Below are 21981 nucleotides of genomic sequence, written 5' to 3' on the forward strand. Positions count from 1 at the left end.
ATACTAAGATTTTAAGCCTCTTAAACTACCAGCATAATAACACATAATTAAGAGAGAATTATTGTTTATACTTCATGTTTTAAATGAAATATGGGAAACTGTGGAAGTCTAGAGCAGCTTGTAAAACACGTGTCTGTGGCTAGGCATGGCCAGTTAGATCCGCTTGAAAAATGCTACGTCTCACCCAAAAATCCACCCACCCACGTGTTACTTTCACTATTTCCAATACTTGCGAAACGCTTGTCATGGAGAAAGGGAGGTGAAGGCGCAGCATTTTCTGGCTGTTACTGCTACTCGCAGGTCTTATTAAAATCCAGGAATCTAAGGGTTGAGTCATTCAGACATACACACACACACACACACACACACACATGTGCATTCACTTCCCCTCCCTTGCCCCACAGAAATTACTGTCAAACTGGCATCCAAGAGCCAGTAGCATACAGTGAGCGCAAGAGGGCAGTAAATTACGGAATGCAATATGGCATCCTTTATTGAGAATCTCCACTTTTCCGTATATATTTCCACTTCGATATCAATCTAAGGTTCGATATGGTCAAGCACGGCTTGCCATGCAACTGTATGGACATACTGCTGTTGAACATGACATCCTCCGTGTCAAGCATCTTTGGTCATTCCCCAAGTACACCAAGAGCTCGCTACCATCTGTCTTCATTAAAGTGTAGTAAAACATGCGTCTTACGGAATGATTATCTTATCCAGTGAGCTGTAAGTTTTGGAACCATATATCCCTCCCTGCACGTGAGCATGTGTGTGTGTGGGTTTGTGTGTTATGGGGTGGGGGTTGAGGGCTACTTGGGTACGTGTGATGGCTGTTAAAACACTTTTCCCAAATTCCCGGTCCGAAAGTTTACTCAGACAAGGCAATTTACTCTTGCAAATGTCCAGCTGTATAAATGGGCTGCTGTATGAACAGGGTGTAAAGTGCTCCACCACACTGACTACTTCAAAGGCAGCGCGTGAGTGAAGACCAGCCACAGTTACTTTGCCAAATGCCAAAGTAAATAACATATAGAATTCAAAAGGATGTTGGTCCAGCACTGCCGTCCCACAAACATGGAATTGTGTGTGAGAAGTTGGTTGAAGTTGAGAAATTTGGGTTATGATGTACATACGCTGGGGCTTGCGCCATGAACGTCTGCCTGGAGCAGCGCCAGGTGAGAGAGCAGAACCCAGACAGGGCGGGGGGGGGGCAAAGCTTTATCACTTTCCTCATTATGGAGACACAATGCCAGTCCCTTTGGTTACCCAAACGTGTGCTCCCTTGCTCCACATCTGGCCCAGGTCAGTGGTCTGGGAGGAAATATCTCAACTAAAACAGGGGAGCCATCTTTCTGCTGCCAGATCAGAACTGGCCAGGGGTGATATGGGCAGTGGAGCTCTTAATTGATTAATTGATGCTTTTAGTGTTGTCACTGGGGATGCATGTTACGGTGCGTTTCATGGTGCCGGTCGCAAGCCCAGGTAAATGGGGAGGGCTGTGTTAGGAAGGGCGTCTGGCGTAAAACGTTTGCCATGTCAGTTGTGCGGACAGTCAAACCGGCTGACCTGCTGTGACGACCCCTGAACAGGAGAAGCCAAAGGAAGAAGAGAAAATAGGGGCAGAAGATTGTTGCTGCCATGAGAGTGTACACTAGGAAACTGTAATTGGTTACAAGAAGAAAAGCATGGAAGTCACCTTCTGTAGTTGAGTTCCAATGACAAGGTGATGCAAATAAAGCACAGTTGCGACATGACTGTTTCCACTCAGTTATAGTACGTGATTAATAACATGTTCTTGGTGGAAGGAGACTAAAACATGTCCTAACCTCAACCCTAACTTTCCTCTGTCCAGACATTCCTTTTTATGTCATTTAGACGGTAAATAGACTGTAAATGGGGCCTGTAGATGCATTAAAAAATGAAGTTTATTTAGTTTTTTCAATATTATTCTATTTTCAGTTGGTGCAATTTGAGAGTTTATGGAAATGAGACTTGTGCAGCTGATATTTGTGTGAGTTTGTTTGAGTCTTCCGCCTATAATGTACTAGGGCCCTGCATCCATGGTTCACTGGGAGAGGGAGCCATGACTCTCACCTGAATAAGCTGGTTTAGAGAAGAGTCAACAGATGGATACTGATCTGCATGTTCTGTCTAAAGTTTGTTCCTGCATCTTCGTTTTTTCAGTTGAATACCCAATGACAAGAAGCAGAGGGATGGGATGCTGAGGGCCAAAGGTCATCGGCCCTTTCGCGGCAAGGTGTCAAACAGCCTGCCGAACAAATGTGAACCCGTTCCCCCTCACCCTGCCTGCCTGTATGCTCTATCAGTGTTCGCCCGCAGATAAGGGCTGACAACAGGATGGATTCGTGTCCCGCTCCTGTGCCAAGCATTTCAGTCAAGAGTCCATTCATTAGCGCTGAGCCTGTTTCAGGCTTCCCCCCGTTCACACATTCTCTGGTTTAAGTCCTAAAGCCCCCCTTCCTGAGCATTTCTATGAAGAGATAGGGAAAGAGCAAGTGGTTTTCAAGGTTCAAGTAGGATAAGGCATTGGCCTCAGACCAGCACAATCTATCTGGCAGGCTGCCTCATCTCCAGAAGCTCAGCCGGATGGGCAGATATACACATCACAACCACACAGGCCACGGCCTGGTTGTTCATTCATTCACAGAGCATCATGTCGAGGGCCAGACAGGAACACACCCCGTCAAGCTCAGAGCAACATGACCGCTGCGCTGTAAAGAGCTTACGGTGACCGCCGGGTGCAACGGGATGGGGCTGAAGAGGTAGAGCGATGCAGCAGAGCGAGGCTAAGACCACTGAAGGGATCTGAGGAATCCGAGCAAAATGAGATGCTGACGTTTTCTGCCGTCTGACCAACTGTGAACCTCTCGGAATCCCATCACTACTGGTTCAGAAAGCTGGGCAGGCATTTCTGAAAGTGAAGTGATTGTCATTGTGAAACACTGCAGCACAGCACACGGTGCACACAACGAAATCCATCACCCTTGGCGAGCGGTGGGCAGCCGTGACAGGCGCCCGGGATTCGAACTGACCACCACTGCCCCTGTTTGTGGGGCCATTCATGTCTTTTTGATGGCAAGTGCGCCAGGCTGACCTCAGCACTAACATTTCAGCTTGTCATTTAAAACCTTTCAACACTCCTCTGCAGTCTGTCTTTCTTTTTCAATGCCACAAATGCTTTTAGACCAACACTAATCTCCTCGTTCACCCCTGGTTTTATCAGAAACTGACGTAACTCTGACAAAAGACCCTTCCAAATCTCACCTTATCTTCTTCAAAGAGAGACTCAACATCAAGGTGACGAGACACTTTGCAGGACTCATGAGCCTGGAACAATAGTGCACTTCTTGGCTCTGTTTTTTCACCTGCGTTTCACTAAAGGATGTCACGTGCAAAGCTAAAGTAATCACGCTAAGTGTGGCATGCAAACATTAACCTCACAGCTTTCAACTCAATGCTCTTCTGGGTCAGGGAAGAAGGAATGCTGCCTCCATGTCAGCAGGTTTTGTCATTTGGGGCTGAGCTTCAGGATTCGCTGCAGCGCTGCCCGGTGTGTCGAGCTCCACCAATCCGCAGCAGATGGGTTTAGGACTGAATGAAGGCCTGTGACTGTCATTTCCTGGCAGGTTAGTGTTTTCAACGGCACATCAATCTCAAGGCCGGGCAAGCGGCATGCCTCGTCTTGGCCAAATGTGAATGAATTTACGTCAGTCGTATTTCTCTGGTTTTATATGCAGCCACACTTATTTTGAACAGGGAATAGGGGGCACAGGGATGGGAGATGTTTCTTAGTGCCGTGTAGTATTCCTGGGAACGCTGGCTTGGAGCCGTAGGATTGTCTGGGAAGTGACCTGTCTGGCCCAGACCACCCAACTGGGTCTCACTGACGTGATTGGCCAGACAAAGTATTCCACTCAACCTATTGGCCTGTCCCTGGTGAGCTTAGAAGGAGGCAATTGGAAGGTACCTGGGATAAACAGTAATTCATCCCAAAGGAATGCCTACCGGTCTTGGAATAAAATGCTCCATGGATCACGTTCTTCCCCTCGTTCAGTGACGTAAACCACCCACCGACCCCAAATCTATGCTTCCGGCGAAGCCTGGCTGGGAAACATCCAACCCTGTTTTTTGACAACATTGAGAAAACAAACTACTGAGAGTCTTATGAGTGACCTGAACTTCTCAAAGCCCATGATAAGCCTTATATAACTTGTACCCACTGCACCAGCTTCAGACCCCTCCGAGAAAGCACTGCAGCACTGCTTTGTCCCATGTATACATTTATAAAATGTGACAGAAAATTCTGGATGAGTCGGAGCTTCCCTAGTCTTGTCTTATCATGTATTCTTAATGTAATAACGATTTATGGAATAGTTTTGCCCCATTGTCCTTGATGAAGTACAAAATCCATCAATTCTATCCTTGTGACCTTGAGAGTCTGATAATGACCCTGAAAAAAATGGTTATAAAGGTTAGATTGACCTTTTACACAGACATCTCAGTGACATAAAACAGACTGATCAACTGTTTAATGTATTACAAAGGGGAAATTGTGTGCAAAATATGGAAACACACCTCAGAAGCACCCAAATAACATCTAACCACCAATGTCAACCATACAATGCAAAAATGTCCCTTCCATTTCCCACCTGTCACACTCTCTGCATGGAAGATTAGCAATTTACACAGCAGAGAAGTCAAAGGTCATCATAATCGTTGTCAAAGCTCTGATTTCTAAGCACATCATATACACAAAGGGCCAATTTTTAATTTGTAATGACAGATTTTACCTCCAAATGGCAGCATACCCAGGGAGGCCTTTAGGGAACATCATGCACTTAAGGACTCTAATCTAAACGAATGGATTAATCTCTGGCTACACATCCAACACGCCAAACCCTTTCCTGACTGTAATCTAATTGTTGCTAATGAAATAACGGGTGACATAATGTGGACACAATCCTGTTATTCAGACTAAATATACCTTATCACTTTTTATATCATGTCCGATTCTCCGAGGAGGAGGCCAGACTTTCATCACTAAAGCAGCATAGGAATCGGTCCCAAGAACGTTATGAAGGGCATTTTAACATAAAAAAAAAAAAACTATCTTGTTCCAAGCGCAGATTGTGCTTGAGAAGGCTTTAGATTAGCTAGAAGGGCCATAACGCTGAATATTGCTAAACAATCTGTCATAAGAGCAAAGGGCTGAGGGCGTCTGTGTGCTTTACCACAAGCACACAACCACGCGCCCATGTGTGTGTGTTTAGTGGGGGTGTCATTGCTGACGGGACAGGAAGAAAGAGATCATTAAGTTTCCTGCATGGTATACTCAGGGATTTCGCAGCATGGGAGTGTCTTACGTTGCTTGTTATTCTTCAATTAAGTACTGACGTTGTGAAGGAGTAAGGAGGAATGACATTCTTCATACGCAGGGAGTCCTCTCCATCCTCTCACTGGCCAGAGGGATCCCGATGTTCCCGATGTGGCTCCTCTGCCCTCGCAATTCGCTCCATGGCGAGATGGGTTTCCCAGCCAGGTCCTGATCCACTGGTGTGCATGTTATCGTTACGACTCCCCAGGACATGGGGCCCAGACTAAATATTTTTGCAGAAACCATGTGAGAGGTCTTATGGGCCTCCGACTGGCCCTCAGGATTAAGGACAGGGCCCTGCGAGACTGGGCTAGTGGTAGAGGGGAAAAGTGAACACTGCAACAGACCAGCCCTTCATGATTAGGGACAGGTAGGTTTGAGTAAATAAAGAAAGTTGCCCGTGAAGGGTGCATTTTACATAGCCGCCTTATATGATGTGTGGTGCTTTAAAGGGGTTCCGTTCAGGGCATTTCAACATAAAGCACCCATATATCCAACAGTCATCTCTGTCACTCATAGGCAGACTATCAGGTCTGGTGAAGACATAACAAGTTCAATGGCAGACTTCAGGCCAAGGAAACAGATAAAACCAACGGTGTGAGACCTTGCTGAGGTAACTGGGAACAGTCTATTCTGTTCTATATGCCCAGGATATTAAGGAGGACAAGCTACGGCTGCCATGTTAAACCCCATGAACCCCATTAACCTGGCCTAATGTATTGGGGGGTAACACGGAGAGAGAAATGGTGTCTAGCGTGAGGGGTGAAGTACACATTTTACATTACAATCATGATTACAATCAGCAGTTACAGGGACAGCCCCCCCCCCTGGAGCAACTCAGGGTTAAGTGTCTTGCTCAGGGGCACGATGGTAGTAAGTGGGATTTGAACCTGGGTCTTCTGGTCCATAGGCGAGTGTGTTACCCACTAGGCTACTACCACCCCTCCACTAAATCTTTTCACTTTAGTTTCTGATCAGATTGTAAAGACATACGAAAGTAAACCAAACAGCTAAACTAAGGGCCAGTGCAGTAATCCATGTAGCTCCTTCAGCCCCTTATTAAACTGGAATTATGAATAATTATTTATATATTTTGTAAAAAAAAAAAAATCAACCTTGCATGCTGTCAGCCCAGGACCAGTGAATGCCTCCACACTGCCCTCTGGGGGTGTGGCATGAAGGTGCTTCAAATTCATCTGGAGAAGATCAAGAGCCATGGCTCCTGTTTGAACAGGAGGGACATATTTAAGCTTCGGTTGTGTCAGCTTATCGTGAAACTGTGTGGAGTTGCACCTTGAATCTTTGAATCGGCTGAGCCCCGGGGTCCCTGCACTTCAGTTAGACTTCTGGTAAAAAATTAAGTAGCAGTAAACCGAAGCAGGTCACAGGGTGCACTGAAATAACCATAAATCCATAAGTTGACTTTTTTTTTTTTTTTTAACTCGGTTGTTTTTGCCTCACCGCTGACATCACAAGATGCCCGTCCATCGCCTGAAAGTCGGGGGCTGAAGTGGAGAGTCCCGCAGTGTGAGCTCGGGACCAGGCATGTTCGCCCTTCTCTCATTAAATCGATATTTCAGCTTTTTTTCACCCGGCCAAGCTAATTACCCCTCTGGGACGTAAAGGACAGGGCCCGTCTGCTCCATGGGACTCATCAGACGAGAAGACTAAAGGAGAAAAGAAGGAGAGGAGGAAGGTTTAAGTGGTGGGAAACCATGGCAACGCAGTGGAGTGCCTCCTCGGGAGCCGTGTGGGAGAGAAAGCAGTGACCCATCGCCGTGCCAGATGAATGCCAGGCTGGTGGTTGGGTGAATGGGTGAACAAGCATTCTTCTGCTGGGGCACAAAGACTGTGTAAGTGTGTGTGTGTGTGTGTGTGTGTCCTCGTATGTGCATTTATGTCAGGGGGGGTTGTCCCCTTCTCTCATGCAACGCGGGGAAATGTCCCCTCCATCTATGGACAGAATTTTTGTCTCATAAATTAGCGAGTATATTATGCTTTCGGACGTACTGCATCTCATCACACTGCAGGCCTGCGGAAGAGACTTTACTGAGCAGAACACGACTCTTCGTCTTGGTCACCGTAACATAGGCAGTGGCTGATCCCTCGTCCTCAAAATGAATGGACGTGACTGGGTGGTTGGCACATCATGGTTTTCCAGTTTACCTGTTGGCCTGTCAGGTGAACCAACTGAGCTGCAAACCCGCAATCACTGCCACTGTTTGATCGGGGACTGGGGGGAGGGGGGAGTGGGGTTTACCTCTGCCATAACTTTAGGACATAAGTCCATAACTATCTCCTCTGCATCCGTGTGATTAGGGACTATGGGGGACGGTTTGCAAGGTTTACCTCCTCCATAACTTTAGGACACAAGTCCATAAGTATCTCCTCTGCCACCATGTGATCAGGGATCGTGGGGGACGGTTTGGACAGTTTACCTCCGCCATAACTTTAGGACATTAGTCCATAACTGTCTCTTCTGCCACCGTGCGATCGGGGACCGTGGGGGACGGTAACTTTAGGACATAAGTCCATAACTATCTCGTCTGCATCCGTGTGATTGGGGACTATGGGGGACGGTTTGGACGGTTTACCTCCGCCATAACTTTAGGACATTAGTCCATAACTGTCTCTTCTGCCACCGTGCGATCAGGGACCGTGGGGGACGGTAACTTTAGGACATAAGTCCATAACTATCTCGTCTGCATCCGTGTGATTGGGGACTATGGGGGACCGTTTGGACGGTTTACCTCCTCCATAACTTTAGGCCATAAGTCCATAACTGTCTCTTCTGCCACCGTGCGATCGGGGACCGTGGGGGACGGTAACTTTAGGACATAAGTCCATAACTATCTCGTCTGCCACCGTGCCCTCCGTCCCTCAGATCGCCGGCTTTTAACGCGACTCGGGGTCTGCCAGCCCGCGGGAAAAAGTCCCGGTGACGCCCGCGTCCCGTTGGCTGTCCTGCGCCCGCCCCCCGTCCAATCAGCGGCCGCGTCGGGACCGTTCAATATGTAGCGAGCCGAGGCAGGAGACGCGGTCTGTCTATTCCGCGTCCACGCAGGACGAGCTCCGGGTCCGTTCTGGATAAGGAACAAGAACCAAAAAATCTATACAAATAATAAAGAAGAAGAAGAAGAAGAAGAAGTTGCGTTGGACGTGTAAAGTTTTCCCGGCCTGAGTCGCCTGAGATGTCCCGCTGTGGATTGTAAGGCAGGGGACCGACGTCGGGGACCTCCGCTCCGCACCCCCCGGATTTCTCAGGTGTCGCGGCGCCGCGGGCGGCAGCATGGGACTGTCGTCGCTCTGACGCCGGCCTCTCGTGTCGTCTCCAGCCGCCCCGAACCGAACCAGAACCTTTTTGCCGGCGCCTCGGGAATTAACAGCCATGAACTTTGCTGCCAGTTTCCTGCAGCTGATGGTCGCGGCGCTCGTTCATCTGTCCGCCGTGAAGGTAGGGACCCCAACGCGTCGCCTGCGTCGGGACTCGGCGACACCGGGGCCGGGCCGAGCTGTCAGGCCAAGTTTTTATTGTTATCGTTATTATTTGAGGTTTATCCCCGACTGTCGAACAGCGCGCGGTGGCCAAAGGCAAATTATTTTCGACTTAACCTGGAGGTCGTAATCTTTTAATGATGAATAATGACATCGGCTTTATGGCATAAGCTGCAACGACAAAAAGAGAGAGAGAGGGAGAGAGAGAAGAGCGACAAAAGCTGCCGAATCGATATTGCAATATCATACCGACATTTGTTACATTGTTACATTGTTACATTGTTACATCGTTACATCGTTACATTGTTACATCGTTACATCGTTACATTGTTACTCGAGGTAACCTGGAGTAAACCCGGAGTAAAGCTCACGCAGTTTCCCACCCACCCCCAATAATTCTCCCATAATAAAAGCAGCAGCGGAAACCCGGTCGCGTGACTCTTACCGGCGATCACACACACGCACACACACACACACACACACACACACACACTGACCCCCCTCCCGCCGCAACCTACCCCCCTCTCCCCGCTACAGATGGCCGCCGCGCAACCGGCGCGTTTCTCACGCAACCTCGGCGCGCTGTTACGGCAGCGACCCGCCACCTGCAGTCACGTGACCGTCACCGGGCCACCGGCGCTGGCGGGAAAATGGCTCGCCGGCCCACGGGTTATTCTCCGGCTATTTTAAAAACGTATTGTGGTTATATACGTGTTATTATGCGTCATTGTTATGGACAGAGCGATCTAATACACTTGCTAGGTCATGCACATATTGGAGGGAGGAAATAGTAGTTATAAAACATGCTTCCTACTTTTGGATTTTTATTTTTTAATCTTTTTTCCCCCCCTTCAGACTGCCCCCGTGTCCAAGGAGGGAGGGAAGAGTAAAAATGAAGGTAAGTCACGCCAGCGTACCAACGCGCGTCCGACCGCTTCCACAGTTTTACCCGAGCAGCGCAGGGTCGCCCTCTGGCGGCGGGCCTGGAACTGCAGTTAACCCCCAGTAACACGCAGTAACCCCCCAATATTTACACGCAACATGGCATGTGTGTAAAAGTGAAGCAGAGGGATTCCCACAGAAGGCAGATTTTGTTATGTGCTGGTGGACGCAGGTGGCCTTGGTCCAAGGCAGAGGACACGGCCATGTTTGCTTTTTAAGAACAACACACCTCGCTCTGTTCGGTTGCCAAGGTCACGTTTATTTGTGTGCTGTTGACCTGGTCAGGTTTGGGTGGTAGCCGGGACATGGAACGACGCGGCTCTCGGGTTCTCCTCATCTGGGGAGCTCCGGCTCCTTTATTACCTTCATACTCTTTTAGTGAAAATGTGATGTCCAGCAATCATTTCATGCGGCATTTTCAAAATGTGTGTATGTAAAATCCCTGTTTTTCAGCGTGAACAGAACATTAACTTATCAACAAAGATACAACTTTCACATGAATAAATTTTCAGTTGCATTGGTTGTTGGCCGATACTGACATTGACCAGCAAATGTTGGGGTGCACGTCCGTGTCTGGTATCTGCTGGTGGTGGTGTGATGCCACAGCAGTGTCCCGTGTGTGGTGGACTATTTCAGGGTCAGGTGTCAGGGGTGAGCCCTGGCGCCACGCTGCCTAAGGTCATTGCTTCACCGGTGGCCTGTGTTTAATGAGCCCGTGAGGTCACGAGGAGCAGTGGCGGGTCGGCCCAGGTGGAACCCAAATTGTTCTCGAGTGTGGACGTCGGATGGCGTGGACAGCGTTTTGTGGGCTGCAGTGGGAAGTGAGAACATTAAAAAAATCAAATCATTTCTGCTCACTGTTGCACCCAGTTGCAAATGAGGTGTCAGCACAATAGAGGCCTTTGTTGCGCTCGGAGCCGGAGATCTGTAGCGTTGTTTATCGGCTGAGCCGGCTTTGGTAATAATCACGCCGCACAGGAAATGCCTTCTGTCATTACAGAGCTGAGAAAGCAGGAATACAGGAAGACCGGAGGAGAGGGGGAGTGAAGAGCCTTTAACAGACAATAAAAAGATGGAGCGCGCTGTTTATTTCTCTCCCTGTCTTCACCCAGTGGTCCCCTTCATGGAGGTCTACAACAAGAGCATGTGCCGGACGCGGGAGGTGCTGGTGGACATCTACCAGGAGTACCCGGACGAGATCGAGCACACCTACATCCCGTCCTGCGTGGTCCTCTCGCGCTGTGCGGGCTGCTGCACCGACGAGGCCTTGGAGTGCGTCCCCACGGAGACGCGCAACGTCACACTGGAGGTGAGCCCCTCGCCCGGCGCTCTCGGGGGGACAGGGCAGGGTCGCGGTGGCGGCGCGGCCTGGCATGTCAGCTATGTTGTTTACCCCCCGCCTGCACTGGCGTCTCTGCCTGCACGCGGAACGTGACGCAGCACATGCCTGGCCCCGCCCCTCCGCCCGCCCGCCGGCTGCTATTCAGCATTTTACCAGCGGTCAAGCTGTGGTCAGATGGACTGGGTGGTAGTGAACCAGAAGACCCGGGTTCAAATCCCACTTACCTGAGCAAGACACTTAACCCTGAGTGTCTCCAGGGGGGGACTGTCCCTGTAACTACTGATTGTAAGTCGCTCTGGATAAGGGCGTCTGGTAAATGCCGTAAATGTAAATGGACAGAGCAGGAAGGAGGCGGAGGACATTGACACGCTTTTCTAACGTCCCATTGCGGCGGCGTAATGTCTCCCGCTCCCAGTCCCACACAGCAAGCACACATCCTGTCGCTGAGTGAACTCTGCTCCGTCTCCCCGCAGGTAATACGAGTGAAACAGCGCGTATCGCAACACAACTTTCAGCTGAGCTTCACAGAACACACGAAGTGTAAATGCAAGTGAGTACATGAATATTGCCTTTCCACGTTGTACGGTCTTATCCAGGAGCTAAAACGGTGTTTTCTTCCTCGCCAGACCAAAGAAAGAAGTCAAATCGACAAAAGAAAAGTAAGTGAACTCTTTTGTCATTATAACCCGTTGGGGAGGGGGGGACGTGTGTGTGTGTTCAGTGGAGGGCCCTCATGCTGCCATTTTCACACCACCGCTCACTTCCCCCGGCCAGAGACGAGAAGCGGTCAGCTGGACACTCGCCGGGCCGCTAATGCTAAAGCTAGCATGCTACTGAGGAGGTCCCTCTGCGCGGGCTGTTATCACATGTCACTCTTGGCAGGAGAGGTGTTTCAGCAAGCTCTGCTAGATTCTCCCGTGACCTGCTTCTACTCGTCTCTCTCTTTTTATATATATATATATATATATAAAAAAGAGACGGGTAGAAGTTATTGGCGTAGAATGGTCGTCTGTGGAGCCCTCGGACCACCCATAGCCGTTTACAACGTCATAACATCCCAGTTGCTCAAGACTGACTGACCCTTGGCTACTTCCAGATGCTATTTTTAGAAACAGGTGCCGTGCAGCGAGGCCATCTTTATTTTTAGTGCTGTAAATAGTAGATGAGCCTGGGAGTCTGCGGCGTTGCCATTGGTTACCGGCATTGCCAGAGCAGCAGGGCGCGCGAAGCGGTCCAGATCCACGGCGGTGAGCGGCCGGGGGGACGCCCCCGGCTCTTAATTGGATGAGTGGCGAGTGAGCGCGTGCGGCCCGGCACCTCCCGGGTGTTAGCGCGGTGACGGAGGGCTGGCCCCGCCCTCCCTCACCGCCTGGCTCGCGGCACGTAGGCACGCTTCCACCCGCGAGGAGGGGCCGGTGACACAGATCTTAACACCGGCCGGAGCGTAACTGACAGTGATGTACCTCTGCATCATTCTTCCCAGTCAAATTTAGTGCTTTTTTTTTTTTCTTTTGCGCTTCTTTTCTTGTGTTTTCCAGAAAACCCAGAAAGGGCAAAGGCCAAAAACGAAAGAGAAAGAGAGAGAGGGACTCGGGAGGCGGGCCGGAGGCCTACGCCAGCACCTCGTCCGTGCCGCGCCTGCACATGAGCGGTCTCTCTCTCTTGGTCATTGGCTTGATCGCAGCGGAGCTGCTTGGCTCCCTGTAAAGTTCAGCCCCCTTTCTCCACCCATTCGCTCCTTGAACCCCCTTAACGTTTTGTGCACGAGTGGGACCCAGACTGGCGGCCGCCTCAGCCCGTCCGTGGCCGCTCTCTGGTGCCGGGCATCTGCCCGCACAGCCTTCAGTGCGGCTTTTTGTTTCAGACGACGGCAGCCGGCACGGTTATTGGCTGCCCTGCATTATGCTGTATATTTGTGGTTGGGTGGGGTTGCATGAAGGGGAGTGGCCTGATGATTGTTGACGGTCAGAGATCATGCGTGAACTGTGTGTGAGGCGTTCCGACTGTGACATGATGGTTTTAAACAGCATTTCGTTCGCTTTTGAGGAAACACAGATTTAATGTGTGTAACGCTGTATTTAATCATTTGTGAACTTTCACACTTGCCTGTCTCTGGGTTATATGTGACACATCACATGCTGGCTCCATTTGCCTATTGTCTGTACCACATGTATCATGAATGTGTGTATGTGTTGTAGGATAAACTGTGTGTGTGTCCATGAGTCTGTGTTCATTGTTGCTTACATGTCGCTTAAAGATCTTATCACACATGTGTCAGGTTGCGAATGTGCTGACGAGTGTCTGTGTGTGTGTGTGTGTGTGTGTGAGAGAGAGAGAGAGAGAGAGACACTATGTGTGCATAAGAGTTAAAAGCTTTCCCATGATGCCTTGCTGCTCCTCTCCCCACCTTCTAACACCACCTGCCCCAGATGACGATTCAAATAAAAAGCCTCAAGGGTGACATGTTGGCTGGGCACGGGGCTATGGTGGCCGGTACCGGCAGAAGAGGAGGAGCCCGGTGGTTTCTGGGGAGGGGGGGGGGGGGGGGGGGTGTTGGGGGTTCAGGATGGTGCATGAGTGTCACATCTGTCCCTCTCTTTGCCCAAAAACGCTTTAGCTTAGCTCTCTCTCTCTGTCTCTCTCTCTCTCTCCCTCTCCCCTTTTTGCTTCCCTTGCAGCAACTGTGAGCCTTGCTCAGAGAGAAGAAAGCGCTTGTTTGTGCAGGACCCTGTCACCTGTAAATGCTCCTGCAAATTCACACAATTACACTGCAAGTCCAGACAGCTTGAGTTAAACGAAAGAACTTGCAGGTTTGTTTACGACGTGTCACCATAAACAACTTTCCTATCCGGCCGCCTATCAGATGCCTCCATGTCTTTCCTCCAAAGAGAAATGCATGCTTCTCACCAGCCCGGTTTCTCTTTTTTTTTGTGCTTGTGTGTGTACGTGTGCGTGTGTGTTTACATGTGTGCGTCTGTCTCACGTGTGTTTCGCTTGATGTCAGAACTGCGACGCGCACGATCCCGTAGAACCCAACCAGCGTTGTGGTCTCTAGATGTTTGAAAGGGCCATGTTCTGGCACCAAGCGGTGGCTGCGCTCACACTGACGTGGGGGTGTATGGATGGGGGGGGTCTGCCTTTAAAAAGTGTGACAATCTGCACTTTCCACATCCATGAACCTGGGCCCATTCGTTTGTGCCAGTGAGGCTGTGAGCTGGTCAAATCTGCAGATCCAACTCATTATTCTTTTGTTGCAGACTTTTGTTGCTCCACTCATTTGGATTTTCGGCTAAAGTTCTGTTAATTATCGGAACATTGGCCTGAGCGGATTCTGCGTCCGTTTGGGAAAGAGCATTGTGATTATTTCCGAGACAATGCAGCGGCCAGCCTTGCACTAGAACATCCCTCTCACAGGCGCATTAGCACTAAACGAAGGGCCCAGATCTTCAAGTGACCTGCGCTCCTCTTTGCTCTCCACCTGAAGTAACCCAACCCACAGAAATAGAGGCCTAACTGCGATGATGCCAGGCTAATCACACTCACATGTTGGTTATAATCAAAGGTGTCCATGCTACTCGCTTCTCCTGGTCCTCCACATTTATCCTGTGATCATGCCGGCGTAACAGCTAGATCCTGTTTAATGTGTGTGGTCCAACGTGGAGCATGCCGACACTCCTGGAAGCTGGAAGAAATCCCAAAATGTCCCACGCATGTGACCCCAAACGCCAGTGCTGCTCTTTGAACCCCCCAGCGTGCTCGCTGCATTTAGAATGGTGCAGTGGGGTGGGCCAGGGGGCCGGATTGGACGTGGGCACTGGGGGACTGAGTGGGAGGTTTCTCCAGGTTCCTGCATACAATCCATCGTTCCGTAACCTGCTCTCTAACCAGCTGTGTGACATGTTTTCCGGCAGATGTGACAAGCCAAGAAGATGATTGGTGGCGCGAAAGACACGGACACTGAATGAAGGACTATTTGATTAGCACAGCACTTTCTTACGTGGACGCATTCCCTGGACATACAGAAGAGGTGTTTCATACCGTAAAATGAGAGGGGAGACAGATTCACCATACTGAAGAAGAAGAGAGCCTCATTATAAAATACATTATGAAATATTAATATATGACTATCCTTTATATAAATATATTACAAGAGATTTGACAAAGACACATTTATTGCTGCTAAGAACAGAGAGAGCATGTGAACGGGATTTATTTCAGTGCCAGTGCATGGACAGTGCGAGTTTGTTTTCACTGGAAATGGGTCTGCTGTGTTTTTTTTTATACATATATAACGTATATATGTTTTAAATGGACTCTTTGACCACAACGGTACGATGGGAACGCGGCTCTTGTCGGCTGAGAAAGAAGAGGAAACGATGAAGTGCCGATTGTCACCCAGACTGAATGGCAGGTCCAGGATGTGGATTTCTCTCTGTGACATGACCAAGCTCTCGACGATGGAATCAGACGACTGTACAAACTAACATCCATTAGGACCGAACACTTCTAAAGGGATATAACCTATCGGCATGCATGGAGACGAGAGAGAACTGATCACTGTAGTCCTGGACATCTCCACCTGCTGGTCCAACACCTTCCAAAGAAACCGGTTGCACACACCTTTAGGAACTGCTCTTCAACAACGTTATCAGTGGTTTCTGTACATACACACCTAATACCCCTTTTTGTAGTACACTACATCTAATTTATGAAAGAATATGTAGAGTATTCTGTGTATTTAATTTGCTCTATTTATATGCAGTGTTATTATTTTTCTGCTTTGTCTTCTCATCAGCATTGACACCAATCTGCCTGGCCACTGAAAACATGAAACAGATATACTGTATACTTTAGACGACTTTTTTATATAAAAAAAAGAACACTTACTACATTCCTAAAGCACTGTTATTTGGGATTTAGTACTAGACTGACAGGTTTATTATATGAACTCTGAAACTGGGGACCCCACCGAGTCACATGGGTTGTTGTGACTGTGCGCTACGATTCTGTGCAAAAGTCTTTCGTTTTCTGAGGGAGGACACGCAGTAATCATTCGTTGTAAAAAAGCACAGGACATTCTTGTGTCTTGTAAATGTTTCTCGGTAAAGTTTATTTATATATATTTCAGTGCTAAATGACTTCTCTGCGCAGGTAAACAGTTGGAAGAGCTCTTGTTTTCTGTGAGCAACGTAAGACTTTTGCACAGTGTTGTAGTCGGGGGCAGTTCCCCTGAAGACATTGAAGACATTGCGGCGACGTGGGGTGTCTTCCGCCGTCTATCTGGCTAGACCAACATGCAAAAACATCCATAGCTCTCTGGTTCTTTAATAAACGTGTCCATCCACATTTTAGTTCCACATTTTTACAGTAATATATTTATTGGTGATGTGAAATGTTAAATATTACTAAAACGTTTTGTTTTTGTTTTTAGTATAAGTATTAAACATATTTATTTTCAAATGATATTGTTTTTTATTAAATGAAAAATGAATTTCTGTCTGGAGGTCTCTCTTTTGAACTTCTAAGATCCACCAGAAGGAGAATGTCCACTATTCCAGCACAAAGACTGCACCTTTCACACAATGTACCTAAATTGGATGTTTGACTTTTATTTGCTGGAATCATCCATGATTTTGACCCAAGGTGTAGCCCTGGTGTAAACTCTTTGTGGTGATGAGCTATGACTGTCTGTTTCATGTATAGCAAAATGTTCAGTGGCTTGTTCCACCAAGCAGAATTTTTTTCATTGGCTTGGGTTACTTTAAGATGAAAGTCGTGATATGCCAACAGCAGGTTTAAGTAAGAAAACGGCCATCTTCTTTGAAACCTGTCAACAGTGGCCAGGGTGAATTTTGTTGACTGTGGAATGGACATTTATGGCATTTAACAGATGCCCTTGTCCAGAGCGATGTGCGTCAGTGCTTTGTGGTCCATATGTTTACATTTACAGCATTTATCAGATGCCCTTATCCAGAGCGACTTATAATCAGTAGTTACAGGGACAGTCCCCCCTGGAGACACTCAGGGTTAAGTGTCTTGCTCAGGGACACATTTACATTTACGGCATTTGGCAGACGCCCTTATCCAGAGCGACTTACAATGTGCTGGACACAATGGTAGTAAGTGTCATCGACTGCTATTCAATAGAGACAATCGGCTAACACCTAGATAGATTCTTTACATTTACAGCATTTATCAGACGCCCTTATCCAGAGCGACTTACAATCAGTATTTACAGGGACAGTCCCCCTATGGAGCAACTTTTAGGTTAAGTGTCTTGCTCAGGGAAACTATGGTAGTAAGTGGGATTTGAACCCGGGTCTTCTGGTTCACAGGCGAGTGTCTTACCCACTAGGCTACTACCACCCTTTAACATCCCATATATTATAACTATTTTCATCCCATATATTATAACCATGTGTTTTTGTTGGCCTCTCTTTTGGCCTGACAATATGACTGAAAAGACTAATTAACTGATTAATTAATGCATTTGTCTAGGACATGCATATTTGTCTCATAATTAACATAAAATAATTGAACACGGTGTTTAAAATGTGTGAAACCTGCTTGCACAATCCCTGAGGTGGTAATCTCCATTATGTCGACCCCAGTAATAATAAAAAGAGGTTTTGTATATATGTACAGTATATACAATATATATACAATATGATGTACAATCATGTATATACAATATCAAGAGGCTTTGAGGGTTAAGTCTAGTCTTTGCATCAAGTTTGAGCATTTTAGTCTTATTTTAGTCAGAATTATCCATTACTATTTTAGTCTAGTTTTAGTCAAAGAAAACTGATGACATTTTAGTCTAGTTTGAGTATGTGAAAATTGTATTTTAGTCTTTTTTTAAATAGTACAATATTATTAAGCCCTGTCAATAGTACAAGGAGAATAGACAAAAAAATTATCTTTTAGTCACACCCATTTGACAATTAAATGAAATTTGATTTATACAGCGCTTTTTACAATGTACATTGTCACAAAGTGCCAGACAATAGAACAGTGCTCAAAACATTTTGGTGTTTTTATGTTTTGTTCCCCAAGCCATTTAGTTCTCTCTTTGGTCTTATGGCACGGTCCTCCATCATAGCTTGGAACGAGACAGGACTGATGGTAGCGCTCACCTTTTATTTTCTGCACTCACACCTGCCTGCTGCCATTCCTGAGCAAGCTCTGCACTGGTGGCATCCGGGTTCCTGAAGCTTGGAACCCGGAAGCCTTCTTCAGCCATCTCTACTTGATTTCAAGCATCCAGTATGCTACTCTAACTCAATCAGCATGACAGAATGATCTCCAGCTTTGTGCTCATCAACACTCTCGCTTGTGTTAACAAGAGGATCACTGAAATGATCTCAGCAGGTCCTCCTGTGGCAGGGCTTAAATGCAGTGGAAATGGGGTTTAAGTTCATTTTCATGGCAAAGAGGGATTTTACAATTCATTTGATTCTAGAGTACATGCAAATTGCCATAATAAAAACGGAAGCAGCAAACTTTGTGAAGACCAGTATTTGTGTCATTCTCAAAACTTTTGGCCATGACTGTAGAGGTCATTGCAGTCCAGTTGTTTATCATGAATCAGCAGCATTAGTAGTGGTGGGGGAGTGTTGGTAAAAGTAGATTTATAGTCTAGATGTAAATATTAAGACCCGGTCTGATGGTTATCATATTATTATATTATTGTTACGCTAGAGACTAAATAATATTAATAATATGATAATAATATTATAATAATAATAATAATATGAATTTGAATTTGAATATTCTACATCCAATCCAGTGGTCTCATTTGTCCCTATTTTTTTAATCCACACATTCTGTTTTCATTTTGACTTCTAGAAAGTATGTCCAAAGGTCGCAAATAATGGTGTTAACAACGATTGAGAAAGTTAACTCACAAGGAAATAACATAATTAGTATAGTTTTGTCTCGTTTTTATTCGTCAACAATATTTGATATATATTTATATGATATATTTTTCACATGACTAGCATTTACGTTTACGTCATCTCGTTTCCGTCACGTCATAAAATTTAATTGACAAAAATGTAGGCACAACCTCATTGCAAATAAGGTCATTAATTCAAATGTGATGACGGTGGGGTAAAAACTTCCTTCAGAAAGTTATTTGTCCACAATCTATGGACAAGCTGTTTAATGCAAAAATGACTAGACAAATATAATAAAACACCTGGCTATACCCCAACACCTGGCATTGCCCTCTCACCTGGGTTTATATAGAAATGTTTCCAATATTCCACCTCTTTTGCTTTCAGTTTGGCCCACAGTTCACATTCTTTCAATTCCGTTTTAGACTAAATGCCAATTCCATGTCCAAAGGAATACAAGTGAAGTGAATTGGCTTTAAATTAGCCATAGAATGTGTGTTCACCCTGTGATTGAATGGCGCCCGGTCCAGGGCTGGTTTCTGCTTTGCGCCCACAGATTAGTGGTTCAGAATACAGCTTCCATGTAATCCTAACTGAGCTATGTGAGTTTTGAAAAATGACAAGTGGCTCAGTTTTATACGTATGCTATGTTGCCTATCTATGTAAATACATGTTATCTGAATGTAATCTGAATCATAATAAAAACGTGAGCACATAGGGAATAAATGAAAAACACAGTTCAGTTCACCAGCACACTCTTAAAATGTACTTTGTACTTTGTGCTCCCACTCATTCTCTATGTTGTTTCTCAAAACCTTAAATGGCTTGGGCCTTTGGCAGGGAAAGGTTGTGATTTCACAGACAGAACCTCGGTAATTAAAGCCCTGAGGCACTTAATGGGTGTGTGCTTATGTAATTCTATGTATTCCACCTCCAGCCTTAAAGCAGGGAATGCTTGTTAGCTTGTTAGGCCTCCTCTCACTTTTCTTTTCAACATGTTAGGATCTTGGACTAGAACCAATAAGCTCATGGCATGTACATAATTAGAGTGTTAAAACATTAAGAACATGCTCCAGATGACAGTCCAGTTAACAGGTTCCAGCCAACTCTCAACAAATGGTTTCAGAAAGTAAAACAAATATGTATGAGTGTATGTAGTCCGCTGATTTATGTACTATAAGGCCAGACTGCAATTACAACTACCAGATAACAACTACAGTTGTTCAATTGATGCATTTGAGGCTTTAAAGACATTGGCAAAAAAAGTTTTTAATAGTCACAAGCATGAGCTATATGTAATGCGGAACCAGTTCACCCTTACAGACAGCTGAGCCAGTAGTGTATGTGCTTGACTTGCAAATAAATCCTTTTGGACCCCAGTGCATCTGGAGCGGAGGATAAAGTAGCTGTTTGGTGCAATAGGCAACCTTTTTCAACAAATGCAATTATGTAACAGTTCCGGCACAGCCACCCTGGGGGCATCGACACAGTAGTATGCAATGCCTGGGTTGGAATCGGGTATAAAGACTGGCCGCCATTTTGTAAAGTGAAGTGATTGTCACATGTGATACACAGCAGTACAGCACACGGTGCACACAGTGAAATTTGTCCTCTGCATTTAACCCATCACCCTGAGTGAGCAGTGGGCAGCCATGACAGGCGCCCAGTGAGCAGTGTGTGGGGACGGTGCTTTGCTCAGCGGCACCTCAGTGGCACCTTGGCAGATCGGGATTCGAACCAGCAACCTTCTGATTACGGGGCCGCTTCCTTAACCGCTAGGCCACCACTGCCCCGCTCCACTGTACATCGCTCCCTCATCAGTGTTCTTCACCCTCTGCTCCCCTGTGCCTTTTGCCTCAGGCTAATTCACACTGCTTTTTGGATCCCCCTTTTGTTCCTGTTTGCCCTCCATGATACCACTTACTTACCTGCTTCTGGACGCCTCAACTGTCTGAACCTCTGGACGGACTGATCACTCTGTTGCTGACCCACTTCCGAAGACGCCGAACTCAGTTTCCCCCATGGAGTCTTTGTGTGACTCCTTGTGGTGCAGTGTGCTGCCACCACCATAGCAACTCAAGCAGCATCAGTTTTCTGGGTGCAGAATGAGATGCTTTGGTGCTCTCTCTAAAACACTGTAGCAATGTAGTGGTGGTCGTAGTCGTCTCCCATCTCATCCACACAGCACTCGGAAAAATGCTCTTCATTGACTGCAGTTCAGCATTTAACACAATAATCCCTTCCACACTCACCACCAAGCTGGAGCACCTGGGACTCAGCTCATCTCTCTGTCAGTGGATCTCCAGCTTCCTAACCGGGAGACCACAGGCAGTAAGGATGGACGGACATGTCTCAGCCACCATCACTCTCAGCACTGGAACCCCCCAGGGCTGTGCTTTGAGCCCCCTGCTGTACTCCCTGTACACATACGACTGTGCAGCCACTACTAACTCCACCATCATCATAAAGCAAGACCTGTCATGGTCCTGTCACATCAACACCGTGGTGAAAAAGGCCCAGCAGTGTCTCTACCACCTCAGACGCCTGAGAGACTTCAGACTGCCCTCCAAGATGCTCAGGAACTTCTACTCCTGCACCATAGAGAGCATCCTGACGGGAAACATCTCAACCTGGTTCGGGAACAGCACCTTGCAGGACAGGGGAGCCCTACAGAGGGTGGTTCAATCAGCCGAACGAATCATCCGCACCAAGCTCCCTGACCTTCAATCCATCTACAGCAAAAAGATGCTGGACCAGTCACTTGCACAGTTTAACTTTTCACTTTACACACTTTACTCATTTGAACTTTTGCACACCTTTGTCCTACTCTTTACATATAATTTATGTTTAAAAACATACATTTCTAATATTTGTTTATATTTGCAATTTTTGCATATTTGTAACAC

The 21981-nt window shown here is 47.0% G+C and overlaps 1 protein-coding gene across 3 annotated transcripts; it reads left to right on the top strand.

Annotated features, from left to right (window-relative positions):
- The first annotated feature begins 8429 nt into the window (after positions 1-8429).
- LOC114791063 (vascular endothelial growth factor A-A-like) lies at positions 8430-16668 on the top strand. Of its 3 annotated transcripts, XM_028981585.1 has the most exons (7): positions 8430-8852; positions 9749-9791; positions 10948-11144; positions 11651-11727; positions 11804-11836; positions 13856-13987; positions 15089-16668. In XM_028981585.1, exons 1-7 carry the CDS (start codon positions 8787-8789, stop codon positions 15108-15110), a joined length of 570 nt encoding a protein of 189 aa, XP_028837418.1. In that variant the 5' UTR covers positions 8430-8786; the 3' UTR covers positions 15111-16668. The 3 variants fall into 3 exon arrangements, with proteins under 3 accessions (XP_028837418.1, XP_028837419.1, XP_028837417.1); XM_028981586.1 differs by lacking the exon at positions 13856-13987; XM_028981584.1 differs by lacking the exons at positions 13856-13987; positions 15089-16668 and adding an exon at positions 12716-13682.
- Positions 16669-21981: the final 5313 nt, after the last annotated feature.

Source organism: Denticeps clupeoides, chromosome 5 (assembly GCF_900700375.1).
Source record: "Denticeps clupeoides chromosome 5, fDenClu1.1, whole genome shotgun sequence".
In the NCBI taxonomy this organism is placed as follows: Eukaryota; Metazoa; Chordata; class Actinopteri; order Clupeiformes; family Denticipitidae; genus Denticeps; species Denticeps clupeoides.

Excerpts from the sequence above, each read along its gene's own strand:
- LOC114791063 (XM_028981584.1), top strand. The coding sequence starts at position 8,787 with ATGAACTTTGCTGCCAGTTTCCTGCAGCTGATGGTCGCGGCGCTCGTT. Across the intron at positions 11,145-11,650 it reads CGCGCAACGTCACACTGGAG|GTAATACGAGTGAAACAGCG; the intron begins GTGAGCCCCTCG and ends GTCTCCCCGCAG. Across the intron at positions 11,837-12,715 it reads GTCAAATCGACAAAAGAAAA|AAAACCCAGAAAGGGCAAAG; the intron begins GTAAGTGAACTC and ends TGTGTTTTCCAG.